This window comes from Juglans regia, chromosome 16 (assembly GCF_001411555.2).
Source record: "Juglans regia cultivar Chandler chromosome 16, Walnut 2.0, whole genome shotgun sequence".
NCBI classification, from domain to species: Eukaryota; Viridiplantae; Streptophyta; class Magnoliopsida; order Fagales; family Juglandaceae; genus Juglans; species Juglans regia.
Window position 1 is genome coordinate 23,021,333 of NC_049916.1, and position 24,571 is coordinate 23,045,903.

The 24,571-nt window shown below is 37.4% G+C and overlaps 3 protein-coding genes across 3 annotated transcripts; 2 read left to right on the forward strand and 1 right to left on the reverse strand.

Annotated features, from left to right (window-relative positions):
• The first annotated feature begins 2,479 nt into the window (after positions 1-2,479).
• LOC109006696 (probable xyloglucan endotransglucosylase/hydrolase protein B) lies at positions 2,480-5,253 on the forward strand. The gene is made up of 5 exons (XM_018986064.2): positions 2,480-2,603; positions 2,731-2,921; positions 3,068-3,168; positions 3,362-3,555; positions 4,635-5,253. Exons 2-5 carry the CDS (start codon positions 2,735-2,737, stop codon positions 5,032-5,034), a joined length of 882 nt encoding a protein of 293 aa, XP_018841609.1. The 5' UTR covers positions 2,480-2,603; positions 2,731-2,734; the 3' UTR covers positions 5,035-5,253.
• Positions 5,254-5,827: 574 nt separating this feature from the next.
• On the reverse strand, positions 5,828-13,759 carry LOC109006695 (glyceraldehyde-3-phosphate dehydrogenase A, chloroplastic-like). Its single transcript, XM_018986063.2, has 5 exons — positions 13,615-13,759; positions 13,412-13,528; positions 12,480-12,784; positions 12,126-12,370; positions 5,828-6,497 (listed from the first exon to the last, which is right to left on the reverse strand). The coding sequence occupies exons 1-5, from the start codon at positions 13,654-13,656 to the stop codon at positions 5,995-5,997; spliced, it is 1,212 nt and encodes a 403-aa protein (XP_018841608.1). The 5' UTR covers positions 13,657-13,759; the 3' UTR covers positions 5,828-5,994.
• A 4,172-nt stretch (positions 13,760-17,931) lies between these two features.
• LOC109006694 (CDP-diacylglycerol--inositol 3-phosphatidyltransferase 1-like) lies at positions 17,932-24,450 on the forward strand. Its single transcript, XM_018986061.2, has 11 exons — positions 17,932-18,070; positions 18,677-18,808; positions 18,989-19,073; positions 19,173-19,222; positions 19,919-19,958; positions 20,125-20,169; positions 20,290-20,355; positions 20,504-20,618; positions 20,708-20,764; positions 20,861-20,959; positions 23,616-24,450. Exons 2-11 carry the CDS (start codon positions 18,745-18,747, stop codon positions 23,673-23,675), a joined length of 681 nt encoding a protein of 226 aa, XP_018841606.1. The 5' UTR covers positions 17,932-18,070; positions 18,677-18,744; the 3' UTR covers positions 23,676-24,450.
• Positions 24,451-24,571: the final 121 nt, after the last annotated feature.

Genomic DNA, 24,571 nt, shown 5'->3' on the forward strand with positions numbered 1-24,571 from the left:
ACGTCTTTTATAATTCATAGGTTTCAACTTCCAACAAATTCAAGCTCCATATCATATCCATGTTTGGCTTGTTCTCAAGCCAAGACTCAAGCACTACCTCATCCACCATCTCCTTCTTGCTCCAGTAAACCATTTGAATTACTTTTTCTTGATGTTTGAAGACTGGCACCAATATTGTCATCTATTAGTTATCGATTTTATTTTTTTATTATAGATGATTTTACTAAATATATTTGACTTTTTCCACTTCAATCGAAATCAAATGTCTCTTTTATTTTTGTTGCCTTTTGACGTTACGTAAGCAATTACTTTTCCACCAATGTTCTTACTGTGCAAACTGACTGGGGAGGTGAATTTCACCCCTTAATAAAATACTTCAATCCTGTGGCATTGGTCATCGAATCACTTGTCCCTACTCTCATGCTCAAAATGGAAGTGCAGAGCGTTGTCATCGACATATTGTCGAGAGTAGACTCTCACTTCTAGCTCAAGCTTCGATGCCCTCTCAATATTGGTCTTCCGCCTTTCAAACAACAGTGTTTCTTATTAATAGGATGCCCACTCTAGTCTTACAAAATAATTCTCCTTTTCAAATTCTCTTCTGCCATCCACTTGATTATAAATTTTTTCAAACTTTTGGATCAGCCTGCTGGCCAAATCTCTGTCCATTCAATCGTCATAAAATGGACTTGCGTTCCAAATTCTGTGTTTTTGCGAGTTACAACCCTGATCATAAAGGTTACTGTTGTTTGCATTTATCTTCTTTGAGCTGAACATATATATCTCGGGATGTCCATTTTAATGAGAATCACTTTCCATTTGCTTCTAAGCCCAATTCATCATCTCAGACAATTAGACCTACGAGTCATGTATTCTTTGGGCCTTTTCCCACTACTTCACTCAAGCCCCGTTTGGTTGTTAAACTCATTTGAGTTCAACTAAGTTCAGTCTAATTTAAGTAATCAAAATACCCAACTCTCAAATTACTAAACTCATATAAACTCAAAACGTCTTTACATGTGGGACCCACAATCTTTTTCAACTTTCTATAAATACATCTAAACTCATTTTAAGTGGACCCCACAAAACTCACTCTACCATCTCAACTCATTACTATTCATAAAAAATTCAACTCAACTTAACATTGAAACGCAACCTCAATCTGCCAAGCCCATCCTCCCCACCCACTCTCGACCCCAACCTGCTACCTCGTGAATTTGGCCCACACGAATCAGTACCCATCTCACCTAATTCTCTTATCTCGACAAGCCCATCTGATCCCTTATCTCCTTCCTCTCGCATCTCTTTCAACCCTAACACATATGTGCCGCCACCCCCTTGCAACCTCCTTCCTCGAGTTCACCTGCAAAAGCATCTCTTCATCCAACTCATCCTAGGGTTACACGATCGAAAGCCAACATTTGGTGTCCTCGATCACGCACTGATGGCACCATCCCTTGGTCCCCATCCAAACACTCCCTCTCTCTCATGATTTCTGAAGTCATTGATATCCTTGAAGAACCTAAATCATATATTGAAGCGTCCAAATATCCTGAATGGCGAAATGTCATAAAAATCGAATTCCAAGCTTTATTACATAACTCCACCTGGGATCTAGAGCCATCATTTCCATCATTCAGTATCTTGGGACCAAAGTGGATCCTCAAAACCAAACAGCGAGCTAATGGAACCCTTGAACAACTCAAGGCTTGCCATGTAGCCAATGATTTTCATCAGAAAATCATGATTGATTATCACGAACTTTTTTTCTTGTTGTCAAACCCATAACCATTAGACTCACATCTCTTTGCTTTTTTCCTCCAACTGACCACTACAGCAACTTGACATCCAGAATGCATTCCTACATGATAACTTGGAAGAGGCAGTGTACATGCACCAACCTTATGGATTTGTAAATTCTAATTTTCCTACATGTGTGTAAGTTGGAAAATGCCATCTACAACCTCAAACAGGCTTCACTACAAAACGTAAGTTTGTCAATCCACTGACTTCAAACACACTCTCTTTGATTTTAAGGAGCTAAATACTTCTGTTAAAACTTGTTTAGATAATGAAATGAGTTATGATGGTATTAGATGAAAGTTGAAAAAAATATTATTAGAATATTATTTTTTAATATTATTAATATTATTTTGAGATTAAAAAAAAGAATTATTTATAATATTTTATATAAAATTTTAAAAAAATTATAATGATGAGATAAAATAAAATAAAATAATTTCTATATTCAACCCAGACTTAATTACGTGGCTTAAGGGCAGCACAATTGAGTAACAACCAGAAAACTTTCGCAAAAAAGGAGAATCATTAAAAATAAAATTAACTAGAAAGAAAAGCCTCCACCAGTCACAACCGGCATTGATATAGCTGTATCCTGCTTGCTATTATTAAAGTTGGGAGTCATTACCTTGTCCATGTGTTACTTAGTAAATTAATGTCGCACCAAATGACCCATCAATCGTATTCTATTTGTATGTAGATAAAATCAGACCCCTACAAAAAGGCCTCCCCTCCTCCACTTTTCCTCGTCACATCCTCACCACTCTCTCTCTCTCTCTCTCTCTCTCTCTCTGTGTGGCCAGGTAATGCTCTGGAAGACTATACAGTCTCATTGCCTTACTTTCCTTTGTCGTTAGAATACTCCTGAGTCTGTTTTTTCCGCCACTACATTGAAAGCTTTGTTTTTTTTCTTCTTTTTTGTTTATGCAGGAAAATGGCTTTGTATTTGTTGACTCTGCTACTGGGTTTCCTTTTCGTTGTCCCCGGAACTCTGGGAGCTGCTCCGAGGAAGCCCGTACACGTGCCATTCGGTAGAAACTATATGCCCACTTGGGCTTTTGATCACATTAAGTACTTCAATGGAGGCTCTGAGATTCAGCTCCACCTTGACAAATACACTGGTAAAAAGAGCAACAAAAAAGTATTATTTTTTCCCATAAATAGACAGATGCCATCGATTCGTAGAATAAGTCTTTGTATAAGTATTATCCTTGCCATTATCGCTAACATTCTCCCTACACTTTTGTGCTTGATTCTGAAAAAAAAGGTACTGGTTTCCAATCCAAGGGTTCTTACCTGTTCGGGCACTTCAGTATGCAAATCAAGTTAGTTCCAGGGGATTCTGCCGGAACTGTTACTGCCTTCTACGTGAGTATTTTCATCGCATTTTCATATCGGTTTTCTTGCACATCAGTAGGAAGGTGTTGTCTTTCACCAACAGATGCGTAGTCTTGGCTCGTTGGTTGAAAAAGCAGAGACTTCTAGGCTGATTTCGGGGCTTTTTTTCCCTAGTATATCTTGTTTCCTGTATAGAACTGATCTTAAAGTATTCATGCTGCAGCTATCATCTCAAAACTCGGAGCACGATGAAATAGACTTCGAGTTCTTGGGGAACAGGACGGGGCAGCCTTATATTTTACAGACAAATGTCTTCACAGGAGGGAAGGGTGACAGAGAACAGAGGATTTTTCTTTGGTTCGACCCAACCAAATCCTACCACTCCTACTCCGTTCTCTGGAATCTGTATCAGATTGTGTTAGTTCCTCTGTTCTTTCTCTCCGTGATCTTTCTTTTCATTTCTGCATTTAGTTTGAAAATTACCGTATTAGATCCTTTACGATGATGTTGCTCGTATCTAAGTATTTATATAGCTAAATGGAAAATAGTTGCGTCTCCCGAACTCTTAAGAGGTCCCCCCCCCCCGGTTCGATACAATCAGTTGCTGTTTGGATTAGATTTTCCTAAACATCCACAGTTCTATTTGTCTCTTTTTTAGTTGAGATGTTGAACATACTGAATAGTAACTTAATCCAAACGTTTTAAGAAGATTCTTATCACCCTGTTTTTGTAGAATTAATAACTATTTAATGTCGATCTCCTATGAATTATGATCATCTGAGTATCACATCAAGTTATTCACAATGACCCGTTATTTCCCTACAAAATAAAACACTGCTTTGACGAAACTCCTACCCTGATATCTTCCATTCTTTTAGACATTTTTAGAACTCATCGACATCCAACATCTGGCCGCAATCAGCGGATACACTTATCGCACATGTAAACAGGATTTTCCAACAGAATAAGAACAATAATGAGAAGTTAGGAAGTGTCCCATTAGTGTCAACTTCAGTCATCAGGAACGAGGATTGTTGGCCTCACGGGTCTTGCTTTTCAACGTTGATGCCGACATAACTTTCAAAAACCAATAGTTTTCAGCGGATTCGCTTTTAACTTTTGTTGTTTTCGAAACCGGAAGAAATATTAGCTTGTCTTCACGTGGAAATGGGAGATTGGGCGGGAGATAAATGTAAATTTTTATTTTTTTATTAGTATTACTCAAGTTTTTTCTTTTTTAAAATTTAAAATTTATAATAAAATGAGATGATATAATTGAATAAAATTAAAAATTTATTTTTTAATATTAATATTATTTTAATATTTAAAAAAATTAAAAATTTTATTATATTTTATATTAAAATTTAAAAAATTATAATAATAAAATAAAATAAAATAATTTTACTGTCTAAATGTCGCTAAAATTTTTATTTTTATATTTTTCTTAAATACTGTTAATATTTTATGTTTTTTTTTTTTTTTTTTATAACGTGCAGATTCTTGGTGGACGATGTGCCCATTCGGGTGTTCAAGAACAGCAAGGATTTGGGAGTGAAATTCCCATTCAACCAACCCATGAAGATATACTCAAGCCTCTGGAACGCCGATGACTGGGCGACCAGAGGTGGGCTGGAAAAGACAGACTGGTCCAAGGCACCGTTCATCGCCACGTACAAGAGCTTCCACGTCGACGGCTGCGAGGCCTCTGTCCAGGCCAAGTTCTGCGACACCCAGGGGAAGAGATGGTGGGACCAGAAGGAGTTCCAGGACCTGGATGGATATCAGTACAGACGCCTCAAGTGGGTTCGCAGCAAATACACCATTTACAACTACTGCAATGACAGAGTCAGATTCCCTTCCCTCCCTCCAGAGTGCAAGCGCGACAGAGACATATAATCATCCCTCCTCCTGCCCTACTCTACTACTACCATTTATTTATTTTTAACATATGAATTAATGTCGTAATTTTTCTTTTATCTTAAAGTTTTTACGAGATTTCTTATGTTCATCACTTTGATAGATATTGATTTATGATGGGGAGTGCTGGCTTTATCTTTCTCTAAACTATTATATGGTTTAAATTAATTGCTCTGATGATCAGAAGATTTTCATGTTCGGACAGGTATCCAGAGATTCGTGTATTCACATGCTTGGCTATTTGCGTTTTTTAATGATTTATGTTGATGCAATCAAAGATTCACGAGAAAGGTGCCGACTTTGCATGTGCATTAATAACAACACCTTACAAGGCTACAAGTTTTTGTGTCCTTTTGCTGCTTCATCTTCCTACACGGTTTCAATTCTCAGCTAAAGAAGATGAAACTATAAACTATATGTATATTTAGAAAAAATCTATTTATCGTCTATTTTTTTATCATCATTTTATTATTTTATGATATGACGTTAGATGATAGATTTATAAGTAAAATATATTAAATATTTTTTATTCATTTAATATCACATTATGAGATAATGAAAATTGAAATGATGAATAACATTAATTGTATATATTAGATTCATACCCGGTTAAAAACGGTGGGCTTTTTTCATCAATTCTGTATTTATTTTATGAAATTGGGAAAGGAATATTATGCAGTTACCTCTGATCTTAATTCAGTTCCTGTTACTAGTACCCACATTTGCGCAATTTTACTTATCAGCTTTTTATTGTTTGCTTGTTGCTCTCTGATTATTTCAAATACGTTGCTGCTTTGCATTTCTTTTGATAGCTGGATGAATAAAATCGGTACTCATCCAAAAAAAAAAAACCAGGTTCACATCTGATTACATATCTTCAAAATCATAAATCTACAAGAAAACTGGGAGACAAGTCCAGAAACGGCAGGAAATCGAAGATCACTTCCAATTGCTGGCAACAATGTCAGCAAGATCAACTACCCTCTGCGAATAACCCCATTCATTGTCATACCAAGCAATCACCTTAACCATGTCATCTCCCATAACCATAGTTAGTGAAGAGTCCACAGTTGACGACACATCACTGCACCTAAAGTCCACTGAGACAAGAGGTTCATCGCACACAGATAGGATACCCTTGAGCTCTTTTCCAGCAGTAGATCTGAAAGCTTCATTTACCTCCTCTGCAAAGGTCTTCTTTGACACTTGAACAACGAGGTCAACAACTGAGACATTAGGCGTGGGCACACGGAGGGCAATGCCATTCAACTTCCCTTTCAAACTAGGAAGAACAAGGGCCACGGCTTTTGCGGCACCAGTCGAAGTTGGGACTATGTTTAGAGCTGCAGCTCGTGCACGGCGAAGATCACGGTGGCTTGCATCAAGAAGCCTCTGGTCTCCAGTGTAGGAATGGGTGGTCGTCATGGTACCTTTGATGATGCCTGAGATATGATATTACATTAGTCACTATGGACATGTCGTACAAGTCATAACCACGCCAGAGGAATTAGTAGGATTGCTGAAATATTCATGATTACAAAGAGTGATGAGATAACCTCAAGGAAAACTTCTTATAGAAAAATATTTACTAAGACAGTAATTAATGCCAACCCCAAACATTCATCTTTACTAAATATTATCCAAGCAGAGAAGGCACATAACAGATCATGCAAGAACAATATGCTGTAAATATTATTCTCAATGACGGGTAAAAAATGTTTGCAAGTTGGAAACAGAGGGCCAAGTGGAAGACTATTCAAGAGAGAAACCATCCGGCAATCTCTAAGGAAGTGTGTCGTCTTGTCCTTTTCCCCTTTGGCTCTATTAGGTTACATGTTGGCTGTAGCCGGGCCCCCCCTGGGCAACCCGACACCACTTGGTAGGCCAAAATCCTTCGTTGATACGGTATGCCAGAAGTCGTCGCCTCTCCCAAAGGTTGATGTTCCATTAAGGCCGCCTAAGGTTCTTGAGGGAGAAACCTATGTAAGCTTCACTAAGGAAGAAATTCAAAAATCTACTACGCCGTTCAGGTCCTCTCTAGTGTTGAAGTTCCTTCGTTAAAGGCCCTCGTTGGATGTGATTCGGTCTTTCATTCGGAGTCGATGGGGTCTCCATGCTCAACTCGTGGTCTCTAGCTTGTGAAAGCCACGTAATGTGTTTCTTCGATTCCCGAATGAGGAAGATTTTTTGAAGGCCTTCTCTCGTGAGACCTGTGAAATGGAGGGTGTTCCTTTTTGTATTTTTTAGTGGACGACTGAATTTAATGAGGAGAATGAACTGTCTAGAGTTCCGGTCTGGGTTGTTTTCCCTGGTTTGCCTCCTAACTACTACCATGAATCATTGCTCTGTAAATCTTTCTCAGCTCTAGGTCAGTTCATCAGATGGGATAACAGTACACGTTGTGCTACCAGAACGGATGGTGCATGGGTGTGTATCAAGATGGACGCGACCTCTGATCCCATTGAAGGTTTCTGGATTGGGCTACCTAGATTACAGGTAGCCGTTTCCAATAAGTTGTTTATGAAACCTTGTTTGCTTACTGTCGACGTTGTCAAATGCAAGGACATAATGGTTCTACGTGTAAGAATAATGATGATAAGCCATCTGGTGGTGCTTTGAGGAATATGGAATGGGGAAAACCGAAACAGAGGTGGTTTCTTAAACTCCCACAGGAACAGAATGAGAGTAATAAGCAGGATCAACCTATGCCGATAGAGAGGAAAGTGGGTAATAGCGTGTTGCCAAAGAGAAATGGAGTGAAGACCTCTGATTCATTGAAGGTTTCTAGATTGGGCTACCTAGATCTACAGGTAGCTGTTTCCAAGAAGTTGTTTATGAAACCTTGTCTGCTTACTGTCGAGGTTGTCAAATGCAATGACATAATGGTTCTACGTGTAACAAGAATGATGATAACCCATCTGGTGGTGCTTTGAGGAATATGGAATGGGGAAAACCAAAACAAAGGTGGTTTCCTAAACCCCCGTAAGAACGGAATGAGAGTAATAAGCAAGATCAGCCTATGTCAATAGAGAGGGAAGTGGGTAATAGCCTGTTGCCAGAGAGAAATAGAGTGAAGCCTAGTAATGCTAATGTTGTCATCGTAGAAGAAGTGGAGGAAGAGAAGATTTAGCAGGTAAAGGGAACGAGTAACTTGGAAGCGGTAGAAAACAATGGAAGCGATAGAAATAACATGGAAGCTGTAGAAAATAATATCCCCCATTGGCACTTTGAGGAGGCCGAAACTCAATTCATGTTAGAAACGTCTGGCATGGTTGTTGTCGCTGAGGTAAAGGAACCAGAGGAAGCGCATATGGTTGATAATCCTAAGGAGGAGTGCCCTTGTGAAAATGTTTTTTCAGTGGTTGAAGACTTAGGGTCTCAATCGAAACCAAAAAATGAGAACGGCGTTAAACATCTGCAAAAATAGAAAGAAGTTCTCTCAAATGTTGATGAAGCTTATCCGAAAGTTAGGAGCTCTGTTAGGGCCAAAAGCAGGCCTAACAAAATGAACTTATGATGAACTCAATTTTTTACTGGAACTTACGAGGTCTAGGTACCTCTAGAAGAAGGCTCTGTAAACTGGTAAGGAAATTTAAGCACAGTGTAGTGGCAGTAGTTGAACCTTTCAGCTCTGAAATCCATATGGCTTGTTTGTAAAAGAAGTTATGCATGTTGGGAGGTGTCTCACATGAAGTAAGTGGTGGAAAACTCTGGTTGTTATGGGATAAAGGAATAAATGTGAGTTTGGTTGGTTTAAATAACCAGTCCATTTCCATTCTTGCTATGGTAGGCTCGAAATAGATGTATGTTACTTGTGTCTATGCTAAGTGTCAACAAGGTGATCGTAGAACCTTATGGGTTGACTTGTTGGGTGTTAACATTGGCTCTGCCCCATGGATTGTGCTGGGGGACTTTAACATCATACGAAGGGATGAAGAACACAAGGGTGGAAGGCCTAGGTTGTTGACAGGCATGGAGGACTTTAACAACTTTATTGATGCTGCTGGTCTATCAGATATGAATAGTGAAGGAAACAAGTTGTCATGGTGTAATGGGCAGACTGGATAGGTGCTTGGTCAATTCAGTGGTTGGAAAGGTTCAACAGATGAATGATGGCTGGAAAGCACGACTTTTATCTAATGGGGCGAGATTACTCCTTCTTAAGCATGTTTTTAGCAGCATTCCTATTTACATGCTGTCCATTTTGCAAGTACCAGAATCAGTCTTAGCATCCCCGAATAGATCCTTTAGCAATTTCCTTTTGGGTATGAAAGAAGGAAAATTAAGAAGGCACTGGAGAGGCTGGGAGATGATGTCTAAACCTGTGCAAGAAGGTGGTATTGGAGTTCGTAGTCTGCGTGATATGCAAAATGCTCTACACATGAAATTTGCATAGAAGATCTTAACGAAGAAAACTCCTTGGTCTAATTTTTTTAAATCAAAATATGTGAAATCAAAACATATCTTCTTGGTGAATCCGGCCAAAGACACTAGATTCTGGAAAATGATCATTAAGTGTATTTTGGGTCTTATTGAACACTCTAAATGGAAGGTAAAGAATGGGGACCTGTCCTTTTGGCACAACAAGTGGCTGGGTGATGTCGTGCTTGGAGAGACCCTTCCAATTGTTGCTTCCCCGAAGCTTCAAGTAAGAGAAGGTGAAGTGGAATGGAAGAATATGAGTGAGATCTCTCCTCTATTGCGGGGCTTGATCAGAGTAGATAAGTGGGGTCTTCCATCAATTAGGCGTAAGAGCTAGATGCTGGGTTTAAGTGGTGCGGAAGTGTTGGAAGTTCCGTGCAGATTATGGGCTCAACTGCAGTTTAACTAACGCGCAAGAATTAAAATTTTCTGATACGTGGAGGCGCGGATCATTGTGATAGTTATTGTGTCTCTTTTGTTTTTGGTTTTGCTTTTATAGGCAGGTATATGTTATTGTTAGTATAGGTCTGATGTTTTTAGTTGGTTTTGTTAGTTTGGTTTTGGTTTTGTTTGGTTGGATACATGGGATGGTATTAGTGTGTTTTTTTTTTAAAATCCCGAGTGTTGGTTTTGTTACCACTGTTTTCCTCCGTCATAAGTGAGGGTTATTAATAAAATTGGGACGAGGTCACTATTAGACATGTGGCTTCCGACTCTTCTATAAAAAAAAAAAAAAGTAAGAAAATGCATCTTGGAGTTGGGATATGATTTCGAACTACTGTCTGGCCTCGTGGGGACAGTTAAAGCTGAGAAAATAGCCACCTTGTTGAGTAAAAGAAAAGAAGGTAAGGATATTTTGGTATAGACTGAAAATGATGTTGGGAAATTCTCCACGAGAAGTACATGGAAATGTGTTCGGGTTAAAGCCCCAAAAAATAAATGGGCAGGCTGGGTTTGGCATTCATGCTTGCCAAGGAATATTGTGACAACCATGTGGAAGGCTTTGAACAATGCTCTGAGTGTGGATGACAGAGTTCGTAAAGTTGGAATGCCGGTGGTATCAAGGTGCAATTGTTGCATGCAAGGAGCTTATGAGGATCAAAACCATGTTCTTGGCGTGGGGGAAGTAGTGCAGGTTATTTGGTCAAGATGTGTGGCTCTTGTCGACATGCAACATGTATCAAGCAGAAAATGGAGGGATACATTGGAAGCTTGGTTCATGAAGGCAGCAAAGTCATCAACCATGGGCCAACTTATTGATATTATTCCTTCCGTCATCACATGGCAGCTTTGGAGAAGGAGATGTAAAGTCTAAATGGAGAATACGGCAGTGTCGGCTGAGGATGTCTGGCGCAGTGTGAAGTTTTGGATTGCCAGAGTTGCTAGCAAGTTAAAGAGCACAAAAACTCTTTCTAGACGTAATGAACAAGTGCTTAAGGATATGAATATTCCCTACAAATCTCCAAGAACTAAAATTTTCCAGATTGTGAAGTTGTTAAGACTGATGCTTGGTTGATTTAAGCTAAATGTCGATGGGAGTTCCCGAGGAAATCCGGGACAAATAGGGGCTGGTGGCATGATTCGGTCAAGGTTCTTTGGTAATGACATTTTTGGTTATGCTGATGTTGGTCACATGGATAAGTTAGACTTCCTATACCTTAGGCTTTCTGGTTATACTGATGTTGGTTCATGTCTTATGTGTATTTTGGTTCTTTTGATTGATTTACTTTTGGTTTTCCACCTATAAGGAAGATTTTTAATAGAAAGGAACCCCGTTAGGGGATTTGAAGGGGGACTAAGAGAGGAAGAGAATCCTAGACAATCATAGATCAATATGAAGCCATTCTCCTCTTTCCTTTTCACTGTTCAGGTGTATAAAGTCGTGCATTTTAATTTTTAACCGTTTCTAAAAGCTCTCTGCAGTCTATAGGCTATGTAGATGCCAATAAATACAACTTATGATCTTTAGGAATACATAATTTAGTTTTTAGAAAGTATTTCTCTTTTCATCTTTTGCATATTCTTTAACTTTGCCATTCCATGCTTATTTCCCATTGCACTGCACACATTGTACGAATATGATATAAAAAATCTCCCACGGGGAGAGATTGTTCTTTCCATCCTCCAAACAAAACCAAAATGTATATAAGACTAGAGGGTGTTGAGGTTGGGTAGGACTCCCAATTCTTAAGCCACTAAGATGCCAATAGCAATGCTACTTGGGATAATTTGAAAAGGTGATTGTGCCAAAATTGAGGAAGTTATATGGCCAACTGGTGAGGGTACAAATGACAGGGTTAAGCTTTGCAATCGGAAAACTAAGAACTTTTCTCTCAATCTAACGGGCAGAATGTTGGGGAGTGTTTGTAGCCTGGTGAATACAGCTGAATGAAAATACTAAGATAATGGCTGAGACTTGGATAAACTATCCTCCATGGAGGCACCCATGGAAACAGTCTTTAACAGAGCTACAGATTTAAGGAGAGAAAGACAAAGCAATATCATCGATCACTGAGGAGGAAACCTAAATGCTGTTGAGAAGTCATTCTGGAAGGAAAATATCAACGAATGGTTCTCGGGCATATATATTTATAAAAAAGATTGGAAAGGAGAGTTGCAGAGAAAGGCGGAAGTGAGAAGAAAGTTACCGAATTTCTGGTCGAGCACCTTGACAAAGGGGGCAAGGCAATTGGTGGTGCAGGAGGCATTGCTGATGATGGGCTCATCCGGGTTGTAAGCGTCGGCATTAACGCCAACCACGTATGTGGGTATGTCACCTTTCCCCGGCGCAGTGATGAGCACCTTCTTGGCCCCTGCCTGTATGTGCTTTCCAGCACCATCCCTGTCCACAAACACCCCCGTCCCTTCGATCACCAGGTCTATCTCCAAGTCCCTGCGCAAACCACCCTTTTTTGAGTTACTCTATTTACGTGCTATTCCTCCATGCCCAGACTCGAACAGAGATGAGGCGTTCCATTTTTGGAGTCAAAATTTGAACTTACTTCCAGGGAAGGTTGACGGGGTTGCGGTCGGAGACAACTTTGATGACTTTTCCGTCAACTGAGATGCCATTATCACCAACGGGCTTAACGTCGGCATCAAAGATGCCGAGGATGGAGTCGTACTTGAGAAGATGGGAGGCCTGCTTGACACCGCCTGTGTCGTTGATGGCAATGACGTCTAGTGGGGAGTCCTTCCGGCCATGCCAACACCTCAAGAAGTTCCTTCCGATTCTCCCAAATCCATTGATCGCCACCTTCAGCTTGGCCTCCACCACTCCCTTCCTGTAACCACCGTTCCTGCCCACCTACAAAAATGTCCAATACTCAATATATACCTACGTTGAGAACTCCAATTCTGCCTGAAGGTAATTAAAGACGAAAAGTAATCTTGCAAATTAATCTTCACTGAATCAAAGGAATGCGGCCCACGTTGGGTGTCACTAAACATGCACAATGCAATTGGAAAGATAATGAAACATTCAAGTTGTTGTACATAAAGCAAGTTATTTCTATTCCAAAATATGAGATGAAATCCCGAAATCTCCAACGACGTTGAGTTTCTTCATTTTATGTTCAAGCTGATCATGTTGCGTGAATCATTGGTCTAAAACAACATTTTGGGTACTTGCCACCAGAGGTTGATCCTTTGCCAAAGCCAACGATGGAAATTATTACAATTATATTTGAAGTAGAATCAATCACACTGAGCTGAAACTGGATCATCCAAGTGGATCATAGCCCAAATTATTATAAGAGTGTGTACTTTTGGGTAAAAAAAAATAGCAATTTAGCATGCACATGTTATGGTTAAAATGAAGTAAAAACGATGCAAACATTATGAAGTATCAGCTTATCAAACTTGTTTCCTCTATTGCATTATGACTTATGAAGTGCAAGAAGTTGAGAACTTTGTTGAGAAAATTGAAACTCACAGCAGAAGTCTGGAATGCAATAACAGAGAGCAAGTCATCGGAGGTTTTCCGGACGAAGGGAAGAGAAGCTGCTGAACTGCGAAGGCCAGCAAATTCTGAGAACCCCTGACTGTTTACCTGAATACAGAAACTAATCGATCATGTCAGTGGAAGCTAATGTGGAAGACATGGATGGGTTTTTGTAAGATTGTATTAAAAGAGACCTTGAGAGATGGCTTGGCCACAGAGAGAGTAGCAGAAGCCATGGTTGTTTTACAACCTGATCAGCAGCAGTGGCTAATGTGAGTTCAAAATCAGGAGGTGGGAGGGTAGATAACATGGAGAGGATGAGATTGCCGATAGCCTCTCATTCAACTTATGGCTGTGGTTGCGTGGCATGTTACTTTTTCCACCCCCATCATCAACCTTACGGTCTTTATCTCCCATGCACCCTAAGCCATTGGTTTTTCGGGTTGGCCCTACGAGACCCTTGTTAATTCTTTCATCCAATTGGACTATTCAGTGCATTGTTTGGAATTCCGGTGAGTGATATAGTTTTTAGAGCACTCTCAATTGCTTTTTTCTATTATATAAAAAATATAAATTATTTGAAGAATTGTTTAAAAAATGAGTTTCATCCAATTATGAAAAGGAATTGTAAAATACAATTACCAACAGTAACCCGGGTACTGTAAAATCGTTTTTATTATTAATATTTCATTTACTTCCTTATTTTCTTTTACTTTGATTTTTTATCATGTAAGTAAATTCTTTTTATTGTTTATCATTTAAAACACATATATTTCATTTTCTTCTAAAAAATATCTTGAAAATATTTTTAAACCAATTTTTCATATTTTGATTTTATTTTTAATTTTTTATTTGGCTTATATATTTTTGTTTTACATGTATAGGATTGAATTATTTTACATTGTACATAAAAACAAATTGCAAATATAAAAAAATATGTGGACATTGTAAATTTATTAGTAAAAATGAAATATTTAAATGATATGAAGAAAAAATAAATAAGCTTATGAATGACATATTGTAGAAGTCAGTATGTAAAATAGAAAAAATAAATTTTAGTGATATATTTTAAAGGATAAGATAAAAAATCCATTGGAAGTGCTCTTGCTTTATAATCATATTATAACACTTTCAAATATATTATATTTGTTTTTTAAAAAATTCTTTTTCAGATTGAAATCACATAAAAGTCCATTTGATTTTTTAAAAATTATGATCATATTCTTGATAGAAATCAAACGTTATAATCAAATAATAACGAAAATAGTCTAATAGGATTTTCAGTAAATATAACGAAAAAATCCCTTCAACAATGCATAAGATCTAATGGCAAAGTTGTAACTAGGGCTGAGCAAAAATCCGACAATCCGACTCCGAATCCGGCTCCGCTCCGACTCAACTCCGGCTCCGACTTGTCGGAGTCGGAGTCGGAGGTTTTTTCTTCTTGACAGTCGGAGTCGGAGTCGGAGTCGGATCCATCGATGATCCGACTCCGACTCCGCTCCGATCCGACTCCGATCCTCCGCCTCCGCCTCCGAATCCGCCTCCGACGTCTCCCTCCGACTCCGCCTCCGCCTCCGCCTCCGATTTTATACATATTTTATAAAATATGTGTTTTTCTATATATTAATTATTTAAACTTTATACAACTATATCTTATATAGTTAGTTAAACTCAATAATATACTAGTTAAATAATATATTTATACTATAATATATAGACTAAATTGACTAATAATAGTTTAGTATATGTAAATATCATACTATTACAAATTTACAATATTACTACCATGTAACACTAAATTACTAATGTATAAATATAATAGCATATAATAGTAATAACTAATGTATATATAATATACTATAAACACTAAGATGAATAATAACATCGACATGTAATATTGTAATACTAATGTATAAACACTAATCTATAAATTTATAATAACATATAATACTAATGTATAATAACTAAAGTATTATTCATATAAATTACTAATAGTCTAATAGTATTAATTACTATATATAAATTAGTAAACCACTTTAAGCCTATATATAAATGACTATATAAATTACTGTAGTATCAATTACTAATACTATATTATTATATGATACTATTAAGTTATTAACTATAGTGATATACTAGTATTAGACATTAAGTATACTAATACAATCAGTAATATAGTCAGTATAATACTGACTATATTAAAAAATATATATATAGTCAGTATAATACTAATATACTAATACTATTATATAGTTATACTAATTACTAAATTAAAATCATTATAGCAAATACTAATATATAGTTATTCTAATCATTACAACTAATTCTAATACTAATATAGACTATAGTTATAACTTGTAGTATCATAACTATACTAAATCACTATAACTTATATTAATATAGTTATACTAAATGACTATATCTATAACTATATATATTATATAGTATTAATATCACTATTAGTATAATATATAGTATTGATAATAACTAATAGTCTAATACTAATATAACTATTAGTATAACTAATATCATTACTAGTATAACTAATATTAATACTAATACTAATATACTAATACTATTAGTGTATTACATATATTTATATATATTAATATATATATAAAGTATATTAGTGTATTAATAATATTTCGTATACAATGTCGGTGTCTTTTTTTTAATATTCATATATAATAATATATATCATATATTTTTTTATGAATCTTCATATATATATATATATATATAATATAAAATAGATTCATATTAATTAGTATATAATGTATATTAGTATATTACTATAGTAACTATTCGTTATAGCAAAAACGGCGCCGTTGGATACTCATTTAGGTCTGCAGTGCAGCCCAGCTTATCCCTTCTTCAAGTTCAAACCCGTGCCCTCTCTCTCACGCAGCGCCGCATCCCTCTCTCGCCCGACGCCAGTCGCCCTCTCTCTCGGGCAGCGCCGCAGCCGGCGCAGCTCTCTTAGTCTTTCACAACCCTCTGGTCCCTCTCTCGCACAACTCCTCCCTCTCGCGAAGCCCATCCCTGGCGCCCTCTCTCTCGCGCAGCGCCGCAGCCCTCTCTCGCCAGTCGCCCTCTCTCTCGCACAGCGCCGCAGCCGGCACAGTTCTCTCGCACAACTCCTCCCTCTCGCGAAGCCCGTCCCTCGCGCAACCCTCTCGCAGCGACAGAGCCCCTCTCTCGCACAAACCCTCTCTCGCGAAACCCCTCTCTCGCGCGACGCGCAGGCGGCGAGGCACAGCCCTCCTCTCACGTAGCTTCTCCCTCGCGCGGCGTTCTCGCAGAGCCCCTCCTCTCATGTAGGCCGCAGCTCCTCTTGGTAATCCGACTCCGCTCCGACAAGTCGGAGTCGGATCCGGATCGGATAATGTACATCGCGGAGTCGGAGTCGGAGGTCGGATTCGACCTCCGACAAAGTCGGAGTCGGAGTCGGAGTCTGGGCCCTCCGACTCCGAATCGGTCGGTGCTCAGCCCTAGTTGTAACTATATGAAAATTATATGAATATTTTTGTCAATTGAAAATCTTCTTTAAAATTAGAACTAGATTCCTCATTATTCGAAAAAGCACATTTGATGCTTTCTTGAAATGTACTTTTTTATTTTTTTTTAAATTGAAAATTCCTTTAATACGTAACAATCAAATAATTTAATTTTATCATTAATGAGCTTTTGAGACTATTTAAATACTTTTAACGACTCCTAATGCAACTACAAACAATCTCAATTTTAGAAAATGATATGTACATCAACAGGGTATACAAATCTCATTTAATCCATTTAAAAATAGTAGGATCAACGGTAAAATAATAATAATAATAATTGTTTCTGGATATCTTCCAAAAAGACTCGCACAAAATTAGTGCAAATCATTTTCCTTTATGATGTAGTAGGCCTTTAATGAAGATTTAGGTCTCATTTCATTATACATATGAGATAAAAAAAAATCTGTAAATAGTAGTGAAATGGTTTGAGTTAAGATATTTTATGAGATTTTAGAAAAGGAAAGAGAAAAAATTGAATAAAAATATTATAAAGTTAAAATAATATTATAATATAATTTTTTAACATTATTTTTATTTTGAGATTTAAAAAAGTTAAATTGTTTTTTATATTTTGTTTAAAAGTTTTAAAAAGATGTAATGATTAGATAAAAAATTTAAAAATTTAAAATTAAAAGATATTTATATTTAAATAATATTTAAATGTTGAGATGGATTAGCCATATGTAAACCAAACGGGACCTTAATGTTATATCTTTTTCTTTTTACGTTATATCCACTTCGATTGAAAAATTAAAGGGTCTCAATTGGGGCGTACACTCCGTCCCTAAACGAGGAGCCCGATGGCCGATATGGTGGGTATGGGAAATGGTCTGTTTGGGCGTGGGCCTAGGAAATGATGGGCTTTCATGGCTTGGTGCTCGGGTCTAACTCCAAATGGAGCATGAGTCGGGTGCGTTGGGAGCTAATTTGGCAAAACAGAGGGAACCCACCGAAATAGTCGTCTCTATCAATCTAGCAATTGGGCAGCATCGGCAGTTCAGAATCAGCATCGGCAGTTTAGAACCAAAAATATTCTGTGTCTCCGCGTATCGCTCTTTTCTCCGTTATCTCAAAGCCTAACTGACTGGTACTTCCATCTCTATCTCTTTTTCTCTCCTCTTCTTTTTAGAAAGCTGCTTTTTTTTTTGTTTTTTTGTTGAATTTTTAGCAGTCTCCGTCTTCATAGGAAGAATAGAAAACTTCCAATACCATAAGTGGGTTCTATTTCCACTTCAATTAAGGTACTGTATGTGATAATGAAACCCCTTCCCCAATGCATAAAAACATTTATTCTTGTCAATCCCACAAACGAATTTTAAGAATAAGATTAGTTGATTGAACGAGAGGAATATGTCCGGGGATCAACTGGTGCTGTAGCGTAAAGGAATCACTTTTCTTTTCTTTTTTTTTTTTGGGGAAAGAACTGTTCAAGAAAACCAGAATATGATAAGTAAAAAGCAGCGGAAATATATTCGTCATGTCTGTTTGAAGGCCACTTTGGCGTGAAAAGCTACGGTTTACATATCAGCCCATTTCACTTAACTGTAATCGGAATTTCCTTACCAGTATTTTAAAAAAATTTTAGGATTGTGGGTTAAAGGCAACAACAAACAACTTCTCCTTCCCTCGTATATCGATTTCCTTGCCTACAATTTTCTACGTTTGTTGGTTGACATGATATTGAACTGTGCAGGTGAAAGATGAATTTGGCGATTTGACAGTTTGGGGCAATTTTTCTGATATTTGGAAAAAAAGAAGTCCATGATGGACACCAAGTTGCCTCGTTCAAAATTATCTGTGTACCTGTACATTCCCAATATCATAGGTTTGCTTGATCTTTATCATATTTTCCTCATTGCGCGTGCTTTCTCTTTGCTAGAAGAAAACTTTACATAAATTCTCAGGAAAAAATATCTCAAGAACGAGTTCTCTTGTATTTCCATTTGGTTTTACATAATTTTGTTGCCTTTTGAATGAATGATTTCTGCTTATCTTGAGCGTGTAGGATACATAAGAATACTCATGAACTGCCTTGCCTTTGGCGTATGCTTTTCGAACAAAAAGTTATTTTCCATTCTATACCTAATCAGGTCAGAGTCAATCTTTTGGCCTCTTCTCTGTGTTGAGTTTTATAAGCTTTGCTATTTGTGAAACTAGTGCTTCATGCTTATTGAAATATTCCGTTTCAGCTTTGTTTGTGATGCCTTGGATGGCTACTTTGCCCGCAAGCTTAATCAAGGTATAAGTTGCACCCTGTATTATCACCATCATTAGTATGTTATTAATCTTTTAACTGAAGCGTAATGCAACTGATTGATCCATTATTTCAGCTCCCAACTAGTAATTTTAATTTGGTGCGCCTCAATTTTCTTTGTTGCCACTCATGTTGTTAGATACATCAGTCAACAAAATGCTAAGTTATAGCAATCGTTTTCCCATGATCCATTTTAGTGGTAGAAAGTTTTCCGTCTGGGAACTTGCCACCTTTTGACATTTTGTCTTTCAAACGTAATTGTATCATGACAAGTGGTATTCAGTTATTAATTCAACTATCTGTAAAGAACTAACAAGTCCAGGAGGTTATAATTCTTTCCTACTGCAGGCACCATTAAACCATATATGTTATGAACACATTATAATATGCCAGTGCTTTCTATAGTTAACATCAAGCAGTTGGTGGAAGAGGAGCTTTTAAGAATCGTGATACAAAGAATACTGATAATGGTTGTTGTGCATCTGGAAAACTACCAGAAGCCTCTCTCTCTCTCAGTGAAACACTGTCACCTTTTTTTATAATGATTAAGATATGGAACTTGCTTTGATGATTTTAGCTTACATTACTTCTTAAACTGCTGATATCAAACACACACACACACACAGAGAAAGAGAGGTGATCTTATAATCTCTCTGTAATTCTTATCCTTTCCTTTTCCAGTTTCAACCTTTGGTGCTGTTTTGGACATGGTGACAGACAGGTGATCTTAATAATCGCTCCTCCTAATACCCCAATCCCAGCTTCCTCTCCATTTTTATTTGTCTCCTAGAAACGTGTCATGCTTCCCTCCTTTCTATATTAATGTTAAAATTCTATTTGTTCTTTATAAATTCTCTATCAATGTAAATTCTATCTTTTCTTTCCAGGATTAGCACTGCTTGTCTTCTTGTCATCCTCTCTCAAGTTTATAGGTAAGATTAGTATTATTATCTCTCTCAAGTAAGATATGTGATAATATTCCTCTTCTATTAATTTAATATCCATGTTTTCAAATGCTCACTTAATTGTGTTTTTAATGGGATAATTTCCAGGCCTGGGTTGATCTTTTTGTCATTGCTTGCCTTAGATATTGCCAGCCATTGGCTGCAAATGTACAGGTATTTGTTTTTCACCATGTTTAGTCTAACCTTATTCATATTGGATCTGTCCAGAGTGGTTTACTCCAGAAGAAGAGTTCCCTCTGCTGTCAAATAAAAACCAAGTGGCCATGATTTGATGACTACCTTCACTTTTTTTTTTTTGCAGCACTTTTTTGTTCGGTAGGGCTAGTCATAAAGATGTAAAAGACAGCACAAATTGGCTTTTTAAGGCATACTATGGGAACAGGATATTTATGGCCTACTGTTGTGTGTCATGTGAGGTTGTTATTGTTACTCTGGACTATCTTTTTAAAACATTTATTCCAATGATTATTACTATTCTCTTGAAATGATTTTATGGCTTCTACAGGTTCTTTACATTATTCTATTTCTTGTTGCAAAAAACCAAACAAATGATGTGATTGATGTAAGCCTCTATTTTGTTTGTTCATGGCATATTTTTTTCTTTTTCCTTTTGACTTGAACATTAGGTGGTAATCTAGTTACTGTCTTCACATTGTAGGTTTTAGTATATACTGCAAAACAGAATTCACTCCTGTCTCTTTTAGTTGCTTTAGCTCTGTTTGGCTGGGCAATCAAGCAAGCAATCAACATAATTCAGGTAATATATAGACATGTATCTGCTTTATTGAATCTCATGTCCCTCAAATTCTGTATGGAATTGAGAAATGTTCCCAGATGTTCTTTAATAATTTTTCCCTGATCACTGTTTTTTGCAAATCCATGAATTTGGTTGGTGAAAGCTGCTTTTGTTATATTTCTTGTTCTAAAACATGTTTGATTTTTTCAAAATTTATGCAATGTGAATGCACGTGGTCGCTATTTTTTGGAGTCTTTTATATGGTTGACATTGATGGTAGATGAAGAAAATGAATCATTTGGGTCATAATTCAGCCACATGCTGCATAAGAAATGTTAGATGATTATAGAATTGCCTATTTGATTCTGGGAAATTATTTGAAGGTGCTAAAGTTTTGAGCACAGGATTAGGATCTGAGAACATAGGTATGCCTGCCAATGGTAGAATAGTCTGCTGGCATGGGTTTTGGCCCTTTGGATCCTTGAAACCTCATTTTCATGAGTAATTAATGTATAGTGTAAAAGTATTGGGGTATGGTAGAGTGAGCAACAGATTTGTGATAGTGAATTACAATTGTAGGATTCATGCTGACAAGGATCTCGTGTAATTAAACCATTGTGAATTTGGAGTATTAGTAACTGTTATGCTAGTTGGGTTTTGTAATTAGTGATCGCCAATATTTCATTAATGATAAGCATGTTCATGGTGCATCACGTACAACATCTATTGAAGGACGTTAGCTGGGATACCAGATTTACATCTACGTTACCATACCTCGGCATTCGCTGCCCATCTGGCTGGCAGATGTGCCTGCTGATTTTGCCTCTTGGCATTGCCAGGGTTATTGTTAGTCTTCATACAAATCAAATTAATGACATTCCCAGTGATCCAGTCAGGGGTCTCCTTCCTTTGTCGGGATAAATTGCTTCCTTAAAAAATGGAGGATGAAAAAAAAATGTAGCCTGAAATCAAAGATCAACGTAAGGTATTCATATATATATATATATATATATATATATATATATATTTTTGTAAGTAAAAATATTAGATATATATCAAAAGGAGTAACCAAGTACACTGAATGTATACAAGAGAACACCTTGCTCATAATAGAAAGCCTCTAATAACCCAAAAAGCCCGTGAAAAACAACCTAAAATACACCAAGCCGGACCCCAACCCCTTACTTTCCGTAGAACTAAAACTCTACCCAAAAACCCCACCCCAACCTCTTGTTTTCCCGTCTTCACAATGCCCTCCCTTTAGACTTCCCTCTAGATGAGCTACCACCCTTAGCGTTGTAGTTGATTCCCGAAAAAAAACGTTGTAACTCCCTGCTTTTCTTAAAACTTGATTTGGTTTCAAGCATGTAGCTTGCCTTGATCGCCGTAATTAGTTTTTTAAATTGGTCTTCACATCCTCCATGTGAAATTCCCACAAAATGCTTAATCTCGTTAACTTTAGGTAGAATCCAATCCGCTATTAGAGGAAGAGAGACCAGGGGAGCCACAATATCTCCAGACACAGTATCCAAATGCACCAACGCCAAATCCATATTCAAATCTCGTACCTCCTCAACAACTCCATTGGTCTCTCCAATGGTATGACATCAAGTCCCTTTACCTTTGGTGACCCTTGATGTGCAACTTCAGTGGGTCCCTTCACCAATGGTCTAAGACCATTTTCCTTCAACTCTGACGAGGGAGCCATAGTCTCTTCGAGTACAGAAGTCACCTGAGGCAAATGACATTCCATTGCAGATGTCTCTACGTTGATACCCGATGTAGAACCCACTTCAAATAACCCAGACTTCCTTTTGACCCGCCATACTCTTCTGGATCTGGGTATAGGAACAGGGCCGAATCCAATTTTCCGTTTTCCTTTACCTGAGTTTAAAGGATTCGATCCTATCTTAGTCTTGTTCCTTACAACCCTATTAGCTCCAGTTGAAAGCAGGTCTATTTTTGTAGACAAAAAAGCTATCGTTGCCTTCAATTTGACAAGTTGGGTTTCCATTTCCTTTAAGGAATTATGCATTGCGACAAGCTGGTTCTGTGGCGTGATCTACAAACCATTTCCATCAATCCCCTCACTATGAACCCCTGAAGCATGACCGGTCTTTAGAGCTGCCGCATATGATTGCCTCGCCACCGTGGATGTACTTGGGTCTTTATGATTCACTTCCAAGTTGATGTTCTCATTCTTCTTTTAGTTTTCCTTCTTTGACCCATCAGTAAAAAGCATATCCACAGCTTTGCGTATTTCCGCAGCAAATTTCTCCCAACCCAGACCTTCATACCCTTCTGTGTCTGGCTTGACTGTAGTGTGGTGGAACATTGCTTTGTTTGGCATGTCCGGATGAAGTCTAATGGCTAAAAGTCAATGTGGAGTTTGTTCCAAGTGTATGGGGCCAAGTGTTGCATCTTTAAGGATGCCGCAAAGAAGGAATGATGATTAAGCGTTGGAAATGAAAACTTTAGACGTGTGTAGGTAAACATTATAAATGCTTTTAGTTCTTTTGAAGCAACATACTTAATATGGCATGTATGGATGTGTTCTTTACTACCTGATTATTTTCGTGATATGCCTGTTCTTGTTTCAAATATTCACTTAAAATAAAGAAACGTTGAAAATAAATATAGTGATTTAGACTATATGCAAATCCTCTCTTCATTCCAGATGAAGACTGCAGCAGATCTATGCGTGCTTTATGACATCAACAAGAAGCAGCGGCCCTGAATTTTATGGACTCATATTTTTCTGGGGTTGAGGTAGTTAACCTCTGTATATACTGGAAATCCAATTTAGGTCCCGTTTGGATTCAGAAATGAGTTGAGATAATTTTAGATGAGTTGAATAAAATATTATTAGAATATTATTTTTAATATTATTATTGTTTTGAAATTTGAAAAAGTTGAATTGTTTATCATATTTTATGTGAAAATTTAGAAAAGTTGTAATGATGAGACAAGATGAGTTGATGTAAGTTTCGAATCCAAACAAGGCCTTATTGTTCTTGATCTTTTATGTGAAAGTGGAATTTTTTTTTTCAAATTTCCTCTCCTTTTTAAAGATCAATGGGTAAAAAGATGATACAGATCGTCTCTTATGCTTGTTTCATGCAATCCGACGGCCAAAAGTTACCTAATTAGTAAATGATTCAGGCATGAGCTACTTTTGTGAATAGTACGCAATTGTTCATTGCTGATTTGCCTGCTGGTGTATATATTCTCATTTACTAGCCGAAGTGGTGGTAAAAGACAGCTTAATGAGAATGGGTGCGAACTGGATTCTTAACTTGGGATTGTAGCATGGCGTTCTAGTAACAAGAGAAGAGTCGCAAACAGCTCAAGGTTGTGTTTCAGATTTATGCGTTTTTTTTTAAAGAGTGTGGAATTTGTATACGCTATAACTGCAAATATAATTTCTATATACAGGGAGTGGATCTCTTTCCTCTTCCCTGTTTCTATGGTTCTATACTGAGTTTGCTTTGGATCTTGGAAAATGTTTTCCTTACCATATTTTTTATTCTAGTGGTCAAGATTACTGAATCATTTCAGCCGTGGGTTTTGACAAATGAGGCTGTTTTGATACCTATTCTCTATTTCTTCCTCAATCTCATCTGAATAAATTCC